Source organism: Grus americana, chromosome 4 (genome assembly GCF_028858705.1).
Source record: "Grus americana isolate bGruAme1 chromosome 4, bGruAme1.mat, whole genome shotgun sequence".
Classification (NCBI taxonomy): Eukaryota; Metazoa; Chordata; class Aves; order Gruiformes; family Gruidae; genus Grus; species Grus americana.
In genome coordinates, this window is record NC_072855.1 from 25,664,022 (window position 1) to 25,680,196 (window position 16,175).

The following is a 16,175-nucleotide window of genomic DNA, read 5'->3' on the forward strand; positions in this document are numbered from 1 at the left end:
TGGATATCACTGTACCTACATTTTAAAGAGATCAGCAACATACTTACCTTCTGTTTGTTTAAGGGTTTAACTCTGGAGGGGGTTTAATTTATAATCCCTAATCTGTAATACACAGCTTGCAGCAACACAGAATGATGCCCAGAATTAAAATGAGTAATAGGTATATGATCAGAAACATCATATAGATCAAGAAGCATATAGCATCTCGTTATGCCTCTGTCCCCAGGATGGCTAGTACTCACACAGCGTATCTAGTTTGCCCAGACAGGCAACACTGCCTTGGAGTGTTCTAGCCACAATATTAGTTATCTCCCATTCCAAGTGTCACACTTTGTCCAAATACAACTTTTTTAAACCCACGCAATTAACGTTTCTATAAAAGCCATGTCAAAAAATGGTGCATGTACTTTCTCTTGCTCTTAACATCCTGTTCCTTCACCTGCCTACCAGACAGGCTTCCACTGCTACCATGAAAAAAAAAAAAAAGATGGAGCTCCAGCTTTGACTGACATGAATACGTGAACCACCAGAGAAGCTTATTTAACAACAGAAAGAGATTGTGGCTACAGCTAGGCCTTTCCTGAAGAGCAGTCTCAGGGGTGACCACTATCACACCACGCTTTGTCCTTCACTGTTCCCTTGACCATTTCTTCACGAAAAGCCTGCACACTGTCTGGAAATGCCTGTTGATGTAGTAGGCCACCTGATGAAGTCACAATAAGTATTAAATACCTGAGATTTTGTGTGCCCAGAGGTTGCACTCAGATACTGAGTTTAATCCTTCGGGCACCCTTGGTAACTTCTCAAAAGACAGGGCAGACTCCAAGACCTTAGAATCAAAAGTACTGCTGGAAGCATCGATCACAGAAATATTACAGTAAGCAAGTAGTCTGAAGAAAAACACCATTAGGAGTTGCTCTACAAATCTCTGCTGAAAAAATGCTCTTATATTAAATTATATCCTGCCAATAAGGAAAAAAGTCTGCTTATGTATGGAGGAATGATGTACAGAGGAACCTTTACAAAGCACAGAGCCATCTGTACTTTGTCTGATAATAGGGCTATGCTTTCCAGAAGGCTTGGACAACAAATACTCCATTTTTTTCACAGGGATTTAGAAACTAACTGTACAAGGTAGGTTTAGAAACCTCAAATTACCTCAAAAGTATGAAAACCCTGCATTTTTTATAATTTCTATGAAATTCCTCTAAATTGAAAACAATACATAATCACATAATCATGCAGATTTAAAGATCCCACCTAAAAAAATGACACTTCATAGTCTCTGCTACATTCACATCCAGCAATACAAATATTTCTTAACTATTCCAGGTAATATAAAAATTTCTTATATAAACTACTTGTGCTGGAGAAGATTTGGTCAGAACAGGACCACTCATAGACTCAAATAGGTTTTAAGAAGCCATAGATCGCATGATAAAAACCACACTCAAATACCTTCACATGCTCACTTCCCCTCCCGACTACAAGCACATGCAAAACATCAGTAATCCACCAGCAGAAGCTCTAGGAGGGCCCTGTAAGCCAGGGTGCCAGGTAACAAATCTGTTTTTAACAGCTCAGTGTCAGGTGGCATATTGTTCTCTTGGGATGAAACATGGCAGGTGATGGAAAACGAGCAGCAGTAAAAACATATTCTTCTCAATTCACTTGGGTGAACTAGTTCCTAGCTCAATACAAATCTGATCCCTTGCGGTCACTCAATTAGTCAAAAGACGAGAAACGATTCCGGCACACGTAAGAAATGCTTACGTAAGTTGAATGGCTGGGTAAGGTAATACCTTTTGCTGAAACAAGAATGCTCCTTCTACCAATTAGCTCTCTCTTGGTAACTACACCCTTAAGGGACATACAACTGTTGGAAAAAAATGGAATGCGAGACATTTCAATCATCAATTCATCATTCAATTATCAGGGTCTGGAAATAAACAGTCCTTTGTATTCGGATTTTCTATTCCAATGTGGAGGGGGAGTTTGGATCCAAGTTTGTGGAATAACAGTAAAAAGCTGAACTAGACCTTCCCTCTTCTCAACAAAACCCTGAAAAAGGCTTTTCAAATACACTCAATGTTTTTCAGACTGGGAACACTACAGAGTTGATGAGAAAAATCTGAATAGAGAAGTAATTCTTAGAATATGTTAACTCTTACATCCTTATGGGCAATATTATTAATGGTGGTTTTGGTTTTATTCATATTTCAGAGATCCTTGTGTTGTCAAAAATGTGAATTTAGTGGAAGATTAATAGTTGACTGCCTGATCTAACACCTGCTAAAGCCAGCAATAGCCTTTTCATGGTTTTCAGTATATACTGGAAGAGGCCCTTAAAAAGAACACAGAAATTAGGTGAGTGAAACAATGGGGCTTATTCAACAAGAGAATGAAAAATGTTACAAACCTAAATATTTATAGAAATTATTATTTTCTTCCATTTAAATGAAGAGGATTATATCTGAATTTTAACATTCTCTGTGCAGTTTGTCATCCAAATACAATAAATGGCCTAGTGCATGTGAGCCAAAAAATGAACTAATTTATCTTTTATTGTCCAAAATGAAGTAAACACAAATTGTAAATAGCATGAAAGCTAAAAGGGAGCTAAAAAGGCTCCGAAATTTTCAGGTTTAATACAATGCAAACTTGCAGGCAATGTAAGTAAAAATACTAATTATAAATGCACATTATTTAAAATATAACGGTGAACTTCCCTCCAAGTACATTTAAAATCTTGAATAGCTTAAGTTAAAATAATTTAAATTAATAATCCCCACACCACAAGAACCCTTGGTCAATACGAATATTTGGTTTCTACGAAGCCCCTCAGAAGTTCTCGGAACTGGGAGGCACCAGTGGCTGAATTACAGCAAATCAGTGTCCCCTTACTGACATACTTTGAATGTAAACCAAACACAATGCCAAGAAGAAAAGAAATCAAGTTACTTTGAGTGGTAAGAGAGAAAGGGGCTTTTCCTCGCTCTTTCCCCATGACACTGAAATTTTGCATTGCAAAATTAAAAAGAACACATTTAAAATGGCTCCCTGTTCAAATTTGAAATAGCTCTTCCTTTCTTTTTTTTCCTTCTTCCACAGGACAGAGTTTTTAGACCCAGTTCACACTAACACAACCGTGCTTAGATCCCGCTCCTTTGACACTATATATAAAGAACAGTTTTAACATGCCATCTTGTGGATCAACAGCACCTACCCATCAAGCATACCTGAAACCTGACTGTGTCCTGCTGCTACTCTTACAACAGATCCTGCTTCTGCTAGGAGCCTGCACGGTTTTTAGCAATGAGAGCCACCACTTCTCACAATCCCCAGCTGTGAACAAAATGTGAAGAGTCACAGTAAAGGTACACTGCTATTGGCCTCTGGAAACTTTTTTGTAAAGTCACTATATTAAGTGAAGACTCTACTTTTTTTCATGTGCAAAACTACTATGGGCAAACAAACATGCCACTGTGTGGTTAAAAAAGGGTGTGAACTTTTACTGCATGTTAGCTGCCCCACAAAATCACTGAAGTCCAAGTGAAACAGTAAGCCCAGTGAAACAGGCTCATCTAGCTAAACAGAGGACTTGTCTTTCCAATACGGTGATCTCAGCTACTGGGATCATTTCAGTCTTCCTGTAAAAGAAGTTAAGCTACTTTGCATTTACCGCTCATCACAGATAGCTACTGTGGAGAAGGAAATTTAGACTTCTGCCTACCTTCACAGTAACTTGTTCTTGTGCCAATTCCCTTGCTGCTTCTTTAGAGGAGTTTTCTGAAACTCTTCAGATGAGTTTTCAGAATTTGCTACCCCAGAGTTCAACAGTCTCACAAACCCTGGGACTGGTGCTGCAATCTCTGCTCAGACAATTTGAATTTTTTTTATTGAAGTCAATAGCATCTTGCCTGAAAAAAGAGTTTCTATCCAGTATGAACACTTTTTTCTTTTTAAGAGTTAAAAAAAAAAAAAGACAAAGCATACAAATATCAGGAAGATAGCAATGATCAGACAGCTCACCAGTTTGTCATTTTTCAGAAAAAATAATGGCATAATCCCTGCCGAAAAGCACTTTCCAACTCCAGAAATGGTGTAATAAAAAGGTAACAAAACAAGAACACCAGGACTAGTGGCAGGAACACAGTGCAATAATCAGTGAAGTCTAGTGTGAATGGCAGATGAGATGAAAATAATTTATGTAGAGGGAATTAAAATAATTGCCTTTTAGAGTAACTTTTGAGACAGCTCAAAGCAGAAATAAGTCTTCAGAAAAGACATGAATGGAAAAAGATCGCCATACAAAAAATTGTGATGGAAGAAAGCCCAGAGAATTGTGTGAAAGAAACAGATAAATTAGGTGCAAAGATAACAGAGCAGAAATGGATAATGGTGGCAATGAAAAGGATAGATAAGTAGGAAAGCAAGGACAAATAACTAACTTGATATGGTCATTTACCCTAAGAATAAAAGTAAATTTAAAATGGAATCATAAATAGATATGATAGAAAATTTTATGTGATAACAAGGGCAAAATATCATCCCTTGTGAAAATACTTTTTTGCAATTTAGACCAGTTGTAAGCTCTGCTTTTTCTCCCCAATGATGTCAGAAGATGCCAACACCATGGCATACACCCGATTGTGTTCTCATGCTTCTGAGTAATGAAATCACTGTTTAAGCTTTGTTGGCAGCCACATCTGTTCTGTCCAAAGTATATAAATGACTTAGTAAACACTACGATAAATAAATTGCTGTGGCAGGATAGGCCAGGTTGCAAACTGAATTGTAGCATTATCCATAGAGTTCAGATTTAAAGATGCAAAAAATGACACCTACATGCATTATTCTGCTACAAGCTGGCCAAGAGAAATAAGAGAAAAATAAGGGGAAAAGAAGGGCATACTGATGGAATTAAATTGTGTCATACACTATATTAGCTTCTCTTAGAGGAATAAACAAGGAAAAAGTGAACACTGCCTTCCCCACTCCTACATTTTCTATAAGCATATGCAGAATTAAAATAAAATAAATTATTGTTCATACAACGAGAGAATAACAGTCTGCGATAAAAAAAAGGAGTTCAGTCCTGTGAGGCAACAACTTTCTCTCTCATGGCAAATGAGAGAGAAGAATGGTTGGTACCTTTCAGAATAATGTTCCTAGATTACAAACCAACTCTTAAGGCCCAGAACCATCAGCCAGTTATGACAGAGGGAGAACATTAACTTTCATACTAAAAGACATGAAATTCTATGGAGGAAGATGCAGCAGATAAGTCAGAGTGACCCCTGTGCAAACAGGAGCCCCGATTCAGGCCAGAACTCATTCTTCATTTTATTTTTTCATTTCTCCTGGGATTGCTGTTTCACCTCAGCATCATATAGACCCCCCTTTTCCACACTTCCCTCCCTTTCCTACAATTGCATGGCTTTTATTGGTACTTCATTTTATAATTTGCTGGCCTTGAGGACCTGGGATATCACTGGCATCCTACTTTTAGTGAATGCAAAGCAGAAGGAATTTAGAACAGGGAGAGTCCGGGCAAAGAAGATGCAGCAGTGTGATAATCAGGATCATTACAAGGAGCACATGCATCTCTGACTACATGAAATACTAGACAATAAATGGATAAGATAGAATATTACACAATATTACTATAGAGGCATCAAAAAACAATCATGAACATACACAGATGTCCCAAGAGGGCATTAGCAAACATATCTAAAATACAAAACCAGAATACACATGGGTTTTTTTAACAAACAGTTGAGTATCTTCTGCAAAATGATGCATATTAGCAAGTGAAAAGGGTACTCCCACGTAGACAGCCTTGAGGAAAAGGCTTAGAACTAGGAGTTCCAACAGATAAGTACAGTTTGCTCTAAGCGTTGATTACGTCCACACGTGGCCTGAGAGAAAAAGCATAATTTTCTCCTTTTTCCTCAAATTAGATGGCTACAGCACAGCTCTGATCATCCAACACAGTTCAGCCATTCATAATACAGGTTACAGCTATTAATTACTTCTGGAATATCAAGCTGACAGAATTTTCAATGCATAATTTTCTACACTGCTTGCAATACTGTTACACTATGCTTGCTTTGAGGTGGTCATGAGGTATCACTGAGATTTTTTTTAATATCTATCTATCTATCTATCTATCTATCTACCTATCTATCTATCTATCTACTGCTTAAGAAGCAGCAGCTTCCACCACACTACAAAGATGAGGAATGGAAAATGCAAAGAATGACAGGCACCTTCAACTTCCAGTTCAGTACTTATACCTAACCCCTTATAGGAAAAAATGGTCTCCATGGGACACAGACCTGAGTGGACACCATTTTTCATGGCTTCTTTTCATTTGTTTTAAACATCCACTTACCTGCCTAGAAAATAATCTCCATTTAAACTGCTTGATCTAGAACTAATGTCTAGCTTAAAGACCATTAGCAGCACATTAATTCTGTGGGGGCCTTAACCTATGCAACACCAGCACCTTGAGCACCCAGTGAAGGTGGGAAAATGGGAGCCAGTGGAGCAAGAGTGCTCAGGAACAGGCTCACACCCTGCCACTCCAACCTTGTGTTTTATTCTTTTGGCCCGCTGCCTTCAGAGGTGCACCGAGTCTTTCCCCCTGCATCTCAGAAGGACAGCTTCTTTGTCCTAATGAGCAACCTAAGGTTCAACTGTTGGGAAAGGTCCTTTTTCAACCAGCTTGAACTGGGAAAAAAGGGTCAAGTGAGAGCCAAATGCAATTTCCTGCTCTTGGTGTATAGACTAGAAGCAGTAGCAACTGCTATTAAAAAAAAATAATTAGAAAACAGATGCCATGGAACACATGTAAGAAGTCTCCAGGGCAACTTCCATATTTAGGAGGTCACTTTAAATTATCACAAATGTATTTGGTATAGTTCTGCTGTTCCAGAACTTCTACAGACGTAGAAGGCTACGTCAGTAGGGTAACTTGCTTTTGCTGGTTGCCTGAGGGACCATTTAAGTCGGGCTTAGCTGTGCTGACATCTTGAGAGCTTTGCAACCATTTGCAGCACACAACACAGATCTATTTTAGTCATCTGTGCTTATTCTGTGCTGTTTGCACAAGGTCTCCCTCAGCCAAGATTCATGGCTATGCTGAATACTATTTCAGACTATGCCAGTTTATAATAGTAAGACTAAAATGACCTGGCCAAGAGAATTATGTAGAAACTTGGTTCACAGGAGTGTTTGAACCAATTGCATCGAAATAGTTGAGAATTTGCAACTGTTGCAATCTAGTGACACCTCAAAATACAAGAGAGATTAAAATAAAGAATGATTTGCTTTGCATCCCCCAGAGTTTCTGAGACATTCAAGTCTTCTGGTATAACAACATAAGTTGTTATAAGACATGGGCCATTACTTTGCAATTAGCTACAGAAGAACAAAACACAAGGTTGTAATTCCCACGGAGGTCTGTAAGGCCATCAAATCTCTACAGTAGAACTGCTGGCAGTTCATCAAAATGGGTCCTTTCATAATACAGAAGAGAAATGTTATGGGTTAAAGAACATGTTGCTCATTTTCATAGAAACTAGTATGAGAGAATTCTAAAGTCACACTTTCTGTAAAGTAAATAATACTGTATCAGAAGGGGAGGGGGGAGGATGTTTACATCATACAAAGTTATGTGTGTAACTGGCTTGCTTTGACATTTCTGGCCACTCTTAGTCATACACGGCTCTCAGGCTTGATGGAAGATGCACTATGTATAATTATCCCCCCACACACTGTGTTTTCACTCTAGTTTTCAGCCTTGAACTGAGCCTTGGGCTAAGATACTCCACAGATCAGCCATGCTTACTCAGAGAGCATCAAAGTCTGGAGGAGTAACATAGTGCAATCAGATTTTTATTTTACAAAAGAAGTGGAAAAAAGGGAAATAAAAAGGTTTAAATATAACATCATTCTTTTCCAGAGATTTGCTATCTTCTGCCACAACTACGACAGGAACCATTTCCTTTGGATAGCACAGAATGTCCTTCACCATGACTCTTTCAAACAACCGGCCCCCTGTCTGACAGAGTCCCCCTCATTGAAGTACTTGATGTCGTTTGTTGCTCTTCATTCTTGAACTTTGGCTCTTCTTGTCAAAATAAGTTTTGCAGATGGAGGAGACTGAACAGGAGATAAAGTCATACTAGCTAACAGATCTGTCATTGTCTTTTGACAACTCTTGTGTATCTGCAGAGGATGGAAAGTCTTATGATATTTTTCTTCTATGCTTACTTCCTCTTATGGAAGTTCCCAATTATCTGCTATATCCATAGAGTAAACAGTGAGCCCGACATACAATAGTCAAATTGTTACACAACACCACCAAATCATAACAGATGTTGCCACGGGTATTACATACTAGAAATTATGTTTATGAAGATACAGCCGAAGACTTTAGATTTCTATTGTTTCCTAGGAATATTTGGAAATCATAATATTTGCTTATTATTTACAGTGGCCATACTACAGAAGTTTACCATGTGCAAAATTTTCATATTTTGACACCAAGGAGAACCCTGAAAAAATCCACTTCAGGAAAATGATAGAACATTCAGCATAACAGAATTCAATGCCACTTAAGTATGCATATATAAGAACTGTGGGTTTAAACAGTATCTCCCAGTTAACATAATAAGCAGCAAAAAATCTTTTAAACTATCATGCACATTAGAGATATACAGTCCACTGTCTACAAAATCTTCACGGTATCATACATTAAGAAGAAAAAAAAACCTCAATAAAACAAATCCCTGTTTAGTCAAGCAAAACAAAGGACAGAAAAATAATCAAGCCATGTAGCTTAGTAAGAGTTAGGCTTTTAAAAAAACAGCTTTCTTGTTTGTAATTCTGTGGTGTTGCTAATAGCAGAGAGGAAGAAGAGTTTAAATGACAATAGCTTTTTTTTTTTAATTGTATAAGCATTAATTGTAATGACAAGATGAAGTCTGCATTTCAAGTAGAGATTTAAACAATGCTATATAAAAAAAAATAATGTATTCATCCACAAGTTGTACTTTGAACCAAATACATTTTCTAAGAATTTCAAAATAAATACACCAATTAAATTAGAAATTAAAAGTAATACTTTGGGAATTAAAATGAGAACTTCAGGTTGTAGAGTCAGACTTTTTGACCTCCTTCTGACCTTGGCTTAGCAGCATCATTCAAATTTCCCATACAGTTAAGTCTAGCAGAAATCATGTCTACTTGAATATGTATTTTTAACTCTACATGTAATAGTCATAACTGAATACATCATGCCTTCTTCATTAGCAGAAGCCTTGATTCTTATAAGTGTTGTTCTATACAGGTATAAACACATTAGTCTGTAAAATTAGTTTACTTTAACCTAAATGCAAGTTATTAAAGTCTACATCAATCATGGTGGTTTTGCACAGTGTTGTTACTGGACTGAAGAATCCTAATAGTACATTTCCACACTGGGGTATCTCTTATAATTACATTGTTATTCTGTTAAATTTAATCTTGACTCTGAATTTCTGGATTTACAATGCTCAGTCTGGAGATAATTACGGTAATTGTTATACAATTTGCTCCAAAATCCTGACAAGTAAACCCAGCTGTAATACCATTCAAATGTGCTCTGGTGGGTTTTATACCTATTTAGGTTAAAAATAATCAACAATTAAGTGGGTATAGGGAACCACTCTGGGTATACAGCATATTTGGGTATTTTTTCTCCCCCACAGGCTGAACAACTACAGATTGCCTTGCTTTCTTATATTGCAATAGTTTTGGAGTAAAGGTTTTGAGGATCCAGCTTTCAGAGGTAGTGGGCACCCAGTCCCCATTAAGACTTGTGGAGTTCAGCAACTTTGAGAACCGGTGTCCAGGGGTTCCTTTTAAAGCAAATAGTAAAATTCCTGTTTGCTTATGTTGTGTAAGATTGAGTGACAAAACAGCAGCTTAGAAAGCAAACTCTTACTGAAGCATAAAAGTTACAGATGCAGTAATGAAGGTTTAGCAAGTCTCGTGCTAAAAGCATGCAACAGGTTACTTGAGGATAGTCTGGCTACTGACTGACACTTTTCAGAGTTTTCCTTTCTAGATTCCGCTGAATTATCCCAGTTAGTGATTTGCTCTTATTAATATTTAGGAGCATCTGTTTTGCTTTTTAGGATAGATGAAATCTGGCATTTCCCCTTATTCCTCACAGTTTCAAGTGCTAATTGGTATGATCTTTTTGGAAGCTGGACACCGAGCAATAAACTCCATTCCTGCAACTACACAAGAACACTGTTAGACTGGTCTTGGTGACTGCCCAAGAGGGTGCACCTACAATGTGCTGTTTACATTCACAGCGCAGGAACTAGTGTGCCTCCAGATGATCCATTTGCACCCACCTTACACTGATTGCATAGAGCAGCCCAGGAACAAAATCTCACAGACCTTTGTGGCAATTCTGACTTTGGACACAACTTGTCTACTTCATTCATACCTAGAATCTTCCAGCTACACCATAAAAAGAACTGGCTGACTGGTGCCATTGCCCATCGTATATTCCAGCAAAAAGTGAAAAGATAAAAAATGCTGAATGGGGGTTGAAAGCCTCAACCATATTGGTTCAGACTGGCATCTGACAAGCCTCAGAGGAAACAGCAATCAACATGCATCCTCCTTTCTCCCTCCCAACTTCCTGAAACTTGGTCCTGGAGGTTCCTTTGTCACCACTGCAGCACGTGTCCAGAAGCCTCAAGGTCTAGAATCAACACAACTGTGGCATATGGCACAAATGTCAAGTTGAGGACAAGAGGGAAATCCTTCTCAGGAAAGAACATGTGTATGAGCGTCCATACAGGGGCAGCAGGAAGAGCTCAGAATATTTTGAAATTGTGCTTCTTAATGGGAAGCATGAACTAGGATGGCTGGGCCCTGACGTAGAAGCTTCACAGAAGTGACAACTGTTGTCCACAGAAGCCTCAATTTTCTACGCCCTTGTGCCAATAGCATTGACCTTTAAATAGTGTGTAAGTAAACTGAAGGATGTGATTACACCCCTGTACTCAGCACTTTAAGCCCGTATCTGGAATACTGTATCCAGTCTCGGACTTCTCTACCCAAGACATATTTACAGGCTGAAGTCAATTCAGCAGAGGGTCACCAGGGGCTGGAGCACTTGTCCTATAAGGAGAGGCTGAGGGAGCTGGGCTTGTTCAGCCCAGAGAAAAGATAGTTTTGGGTGGATGTAACAGCAGGCCCCCAGTACTTACGAGGAGGTTACTGAGAGGACAGAACAGGCTCTTCACAGTGCTGTAGGGCAAAGGGTAGGAAACATTCAACTAAAACAGTGGATGGAAAAAATGCTCTACCACAAGGACTGTCAAACATTGGAGCAGGTTGCCCCAGAGGCTGCATAATTACTATCCTTGAAGGTTTTCAAGACTCAGCTGGAATAAAAGCCCTGAATGACCTGGTCTGAATTCACTGTTGACCCTGCTTTGAGCAGGAGGTCGGCCTAAATGACCTCCTGAAGTCCCTTCCACCCTGAACAATTCTGATAACGCCAGCAAATGGGCACACATCCCTTTCACTTCTTGCACCTCCATCCCCCAAATAAGGCTGTTGTCTGTTCAGCAATAAGAAAGTGAGTCAACCTCTAACAACTTGTGGGACTCAAGAGCACTGGCTGCACATTTGGGAACTACCAAAGGGAAATGGTATCAGGCCCATAAAGCACGTGGAATTGGCTATGCAGACATGCTGTATTTTTCATTTTGGACTTTGGTGCAGCTGGCCACTACACAGATCTGGGCTGTTTGGCAACTCCAGCTTTGATACTTAGCCCAAGGGTTTCGCAGTCTGTGAGATGACAAGCGCTTGTCATTTCCTCTTGTTCTTGTGGGGGATTGTTTTGCCTTCTGCTGCAACCACTGATGCAGCCCTCTCACTGAGAGCACCTGGTCTGGGGTATTTTGGCTCCCAGGGTGGCTTGCGTGTTTTTGAGGCGGCATTCTGTGCGCACAGGCCCAGGGGCACAATGTGAGAACGCAATGGCACAGGTTCTGCAGTGCTGCGTTATGGACATGGGTGGTGAACTCTGCTTACTCTGAGCAGAGTCATTCTAGAAAATGGGGTCATCCAAGCTCCCTGAGAGCACACACAGGTACAGCATCTACCTTGCTTTAGGTTCTTCCCCTGGCACTCCAGATGAGATAGTATAACAACACACTCCAAGGCCAAGAAAGTGTGGACACTCAGGATTTTATGTTCAGGGTGAAGCAGGGCTATATGAGTGCAACCCACACATTTGGAAGAAGCAGCTATATATACTCCCTGCAAAGCGCTGTTTAAAACACGTTTGTTCTTTTGTGGATGTATGCACATGGAAGTTATTTTATTTTAAGGGCAAGCACACAAATTGATTCCTTATTTCCAGACATACATTCTTTGGGGACTTACACATTAGGCCTACTCTTATCATAGGCTAGTGGATGCCTGAAAACCTTTCTAAAATACTGGTAAGAAACCTCTTGAAGAAGGGCCTGATCCTAGAGAGGATGCTCTTCACACATACTGCAGTTGATGTACTCAGTAACTTAAAAGGACTAAGAAATAAAATGGGATAAAACCAAATTTATGAAAATCAGCAAGGGGAAGTACATCAAATTAAGCTGATGTACAATGTAATCTTAAAAAAAGTTTAACTAAATTAGAGTTGTAATCAAGTTCACCTAATTGCTCACAGTTCACAATTGTTAGTGTTATTTTAAAAAAAAAAATATATATTTTTACACGCTCACAAGCCCTGGTCCTTATGGGGGACTTCAACCACCCTGACATCTGCTGGAGGGACAACGCAGCTGAGCGCAAGCAGTCCAGGAAGTTCCTGGAATGTGTTGATGACAACTTTCTCCTCCAAGTGACAGAGGAGCCCACGAGGAAAGGTGCCATGCTGGACCTTATTCTCACCAATAAGGAGGGCTTGGTAGGGGACGTGAAACTCAAGGGCAGCCTTGGCTGCAGTGACCATGAAACGGTGGAATTCAGGATCCTCAGAGCAGCGAGGAGGGCGCTCAGCAAGCTCACTACCCTGGACTTCAGGAGAGCAGACTTTGGCCTCTTCAGGGATCTGCTTGGTAGAATACCATGGGACAAAGCCCTGGAAGGAAGAGGGGCCCAAGACAGCTGGCTAATATTCAAGGGTCACCTCCTCCAAGCTCAGGAGCGATGCATCCCAACAAAGAGGAAGTCAAGCAAAACCACCAAGAGGCCCCCATGGATGAACAAGGAGCTCCTGGGCAAAGTCAAACAAAAAAAGGAAGCCTACAGAGGGTGGAAGCAAGGGCAGGTAGCCTGGGAAGAATACAGAGAAACTGTCCAAGCAGCCAGGGAGCAGGTTAGGAAAGCCAAAGCCCTGATAGAAGTTGGTCTGGCCAGGGATGTCAAGGACAACAAGGAAAGCTTCTATAGGTATGTTAGTGATAAGAGGAGGATGAGGGAAAATGTGAGTCCCCTCTGGAATGAAACGGGTGACCTGGTTACCCAGGATATGGAGAAGGCTGAGGTGCTCAATGACTTCTTTGCCTCAGTCTTCACTGGCAAATGCTTGAGCCACACTGCCCAGGTCACAGAAGGCAGGGACTGGGAGAATGCAGAACCGCCCACTGTAGGAGAAGATCAGGTTCCTGATCTTAGAATATCTAAGGAACTTGAAGGTGCACAAGTCCATGGGACCTGATGAGTTGCATCCGTAGGTCTTGAGGGAACTGGCGGATGAAGTGGCCAGGCCACTCACCATCATATTTGAGAAGTCCTGGCAGTCTGGTGAAGTTCCCGCCAGCTGAAAGACGGGGAACATAACCCCCATTTTTAAGAAGGGTAAAAAGGAAGACCCAGGGAACCACAGGCCGGTCAGTCTCACCTCTGTGCCTGGCAAGATTATGGAGCAGACCCTCCCGGAGACTATGCTCAGGCACATGGAAAACAAGGGGGTGATTGGTGGCAGCCAACACGGCTTCACTAGGGGCAAATCGTGCCTGACAAACTTGGTGGCCTTCTATGATGGGGTGACAGCATCGGTGGATAAGGGAAGGGCAACCGACGTCATCTACCCAGACTTGTGCAAGGCATTTGACACTGTCCCGCGCGACATCCTTGTCTCTAAATTGGAGAGACATGGATTCGATGGATGGACCACTCGGTGGATAAGGAATTGGCCGGATGGTCACACTCAAAGAGTTGTGGTCAACGGCTCAATGTCCAAGTGGAGAACGGTGACAAGTGGTGTTCCTCAGGGGTCGGTACTGGGACCGGCACTGTTCAACATCTTTCTCGGCGACATGGACAGTGGGATCGGGTGTACCCTCAGCAAGTTTGCCGCCAACACCAAGCTGTGTGGTGGGGTCAACATGCTGGAGGGAAGGGATGCCATCCAGAAGGACCTGGACAGGCTGGAGAGGTGGGCCCGTGCGAACCGCATGAAGTTCAACAAGGCCAAGTGCAAGGTCCTGCAAGTAGGTCGGCGCAATCCCAAGCACGACTATAGGCTGGGCGAGGAATGGATTGAAAGCAGCCCCGAGGAGAAGGACTTGGGGGTATTGATTGATGAGAAGGCTCAACATGAGCTGGCAGTGTGCGCTTGCAGCCCAGAAAGCCAACCATGTCCTGGGCTGCATGAAGAGGTGTGACCTGCAGGTTGAGGGAGGTGATCCTGCACCTCTACTCCGCTCTTGTGAGACCGCACCTGGAGTACTGCGTCCAGCTCTGGGGGCCCCAGTAGAGGAGAGACATGGAGCTGTTGGAGGGAGTCCAGAGGAGGGCCACAAAGCTGATCCGAGGGCTGGAGCACCTCTCCTATGAGGACAGGCTGAGAGAGTTGGGGTTGTTCAGCCTGGAGAAAAGACGGCTCCGGGGAGATCTAATTGCGGCTTACCAGTACCTAAAGGGGGCCTACAGGAAAGATGGTGAGGGACTGTTTATCAGGGAGTGTAGCGACAGGACAAGGGGTAATGGGTTCAAGCTGAAGGAGGGTCGATTTAGATTAGATGTTAGAAAGAAATTCTTTACTGTTAGAGTGGTGAGGCACTGGAACAGGTTGCCCAGAGAGGCTGTGGAGGCCCCATCCCTGGAAGTGTTTAAGACCAGGTTGGATGAGGCTTTGGGCAACGTGGTCTAGTGGAGGGTGTCCCTGCCCGCAGCAGGGGGGTTGGAACTAGATGATCTTTAAGGTCCCTTCCAACCCAAACCATTCTATGATTCTATGATACTTAGGAAAAAAAACCCAGCACTTTGTAGCTTTTTCTTCAATGGACAGTGAACTAAGCTCCACACAGAAGCAAAGAATCATTGCTATTTTACAGGTCACAGTTACAGCAATGTAAAATAACTTGCTTGAAGTTGCTCAACCATATCAATGACATAGCAAGAAACAGAACTTAGAACTCAAAATCACTCAATTCTCAACTTTAGGGGTTTTTTTAATGTTAGTTTTAAAAATTTAGACATTGTTATGTTGCCATATGAGTACATGGAATTTTGTATGTGTGGTATCACTTTGAACTCAAATAGTTTGCTGGGTAGTTTCTTTTTTTTTTTTTTATGCAGACTAAAAAATGTTACAAAGAAACATTTCAATAGAAACACTGTCAATGCTGTCAAAATGCAACTCTGGGAAAGAAACAGAAAGCTATAATTTGTATTAACTATTCAAAAGCTCATCAGAAAGTCAGATGCACAGATTCTAACAGTACATGCAACTGAATAAGCAGAATCAAAAGCATCAATAACTGCAGATCTGCAAGAGCTGAAGTAATGTCTGAATAATCACCCTTCCAAATATCCTCGTTATCCTTACCAGATTAATCAGTCTTCTCATTGCATGTTCATGTGAGCAAATGCATTCACAAGGATCAAATCCACCTTCTGCCATGGTTCTCTGGATAAACCTGAACTTGTCTGTGAACACCTATGAAGAATAAGAAGAAAAGGACAATGAACTCTTTTTCAACTGACCTTATTTTCCAGAGACTCACACATCAAGTTTCAGTTCATTCAATGCCAGGGTGAAAAAGCAAAACAAAGCAGGGTAATCCTATTATTTCTTTGGCAGCATGAATGAAGAAGTCTGGTATGTGCAGTTACATTTTGATGTTGCTGAAAGCAGTGTC

General features: G+C 41.1%; 1 protein-coding gene across 2 annotated transcripts in view; it reads right to left on the bottom strand.

Moving 5' to 3' along the window:
• The window catches only part of SMIM14 (small integral membrane protein 14), a 44,781-nt gene that overhangs the window by 12,809 nt on the left and 15,797 nt on the right, over positions 1–16,175 (bottom strand). For both annotated transcript variants that reach the window (XM_054824149.1, XM_054824151.1), the window contains exon 2: positions 15,863–15,973. In XM_054824149.1, the coding sequence (XP_054680124.1) occupies positions 15,863–15,937 (75 nt within the window). In that variant the 5' untranslated portion in view covers positions 15,938–15,973. The remainder of the gene's footprint in view (positions 1–15,862; positions 15,974–16,175) is intronic.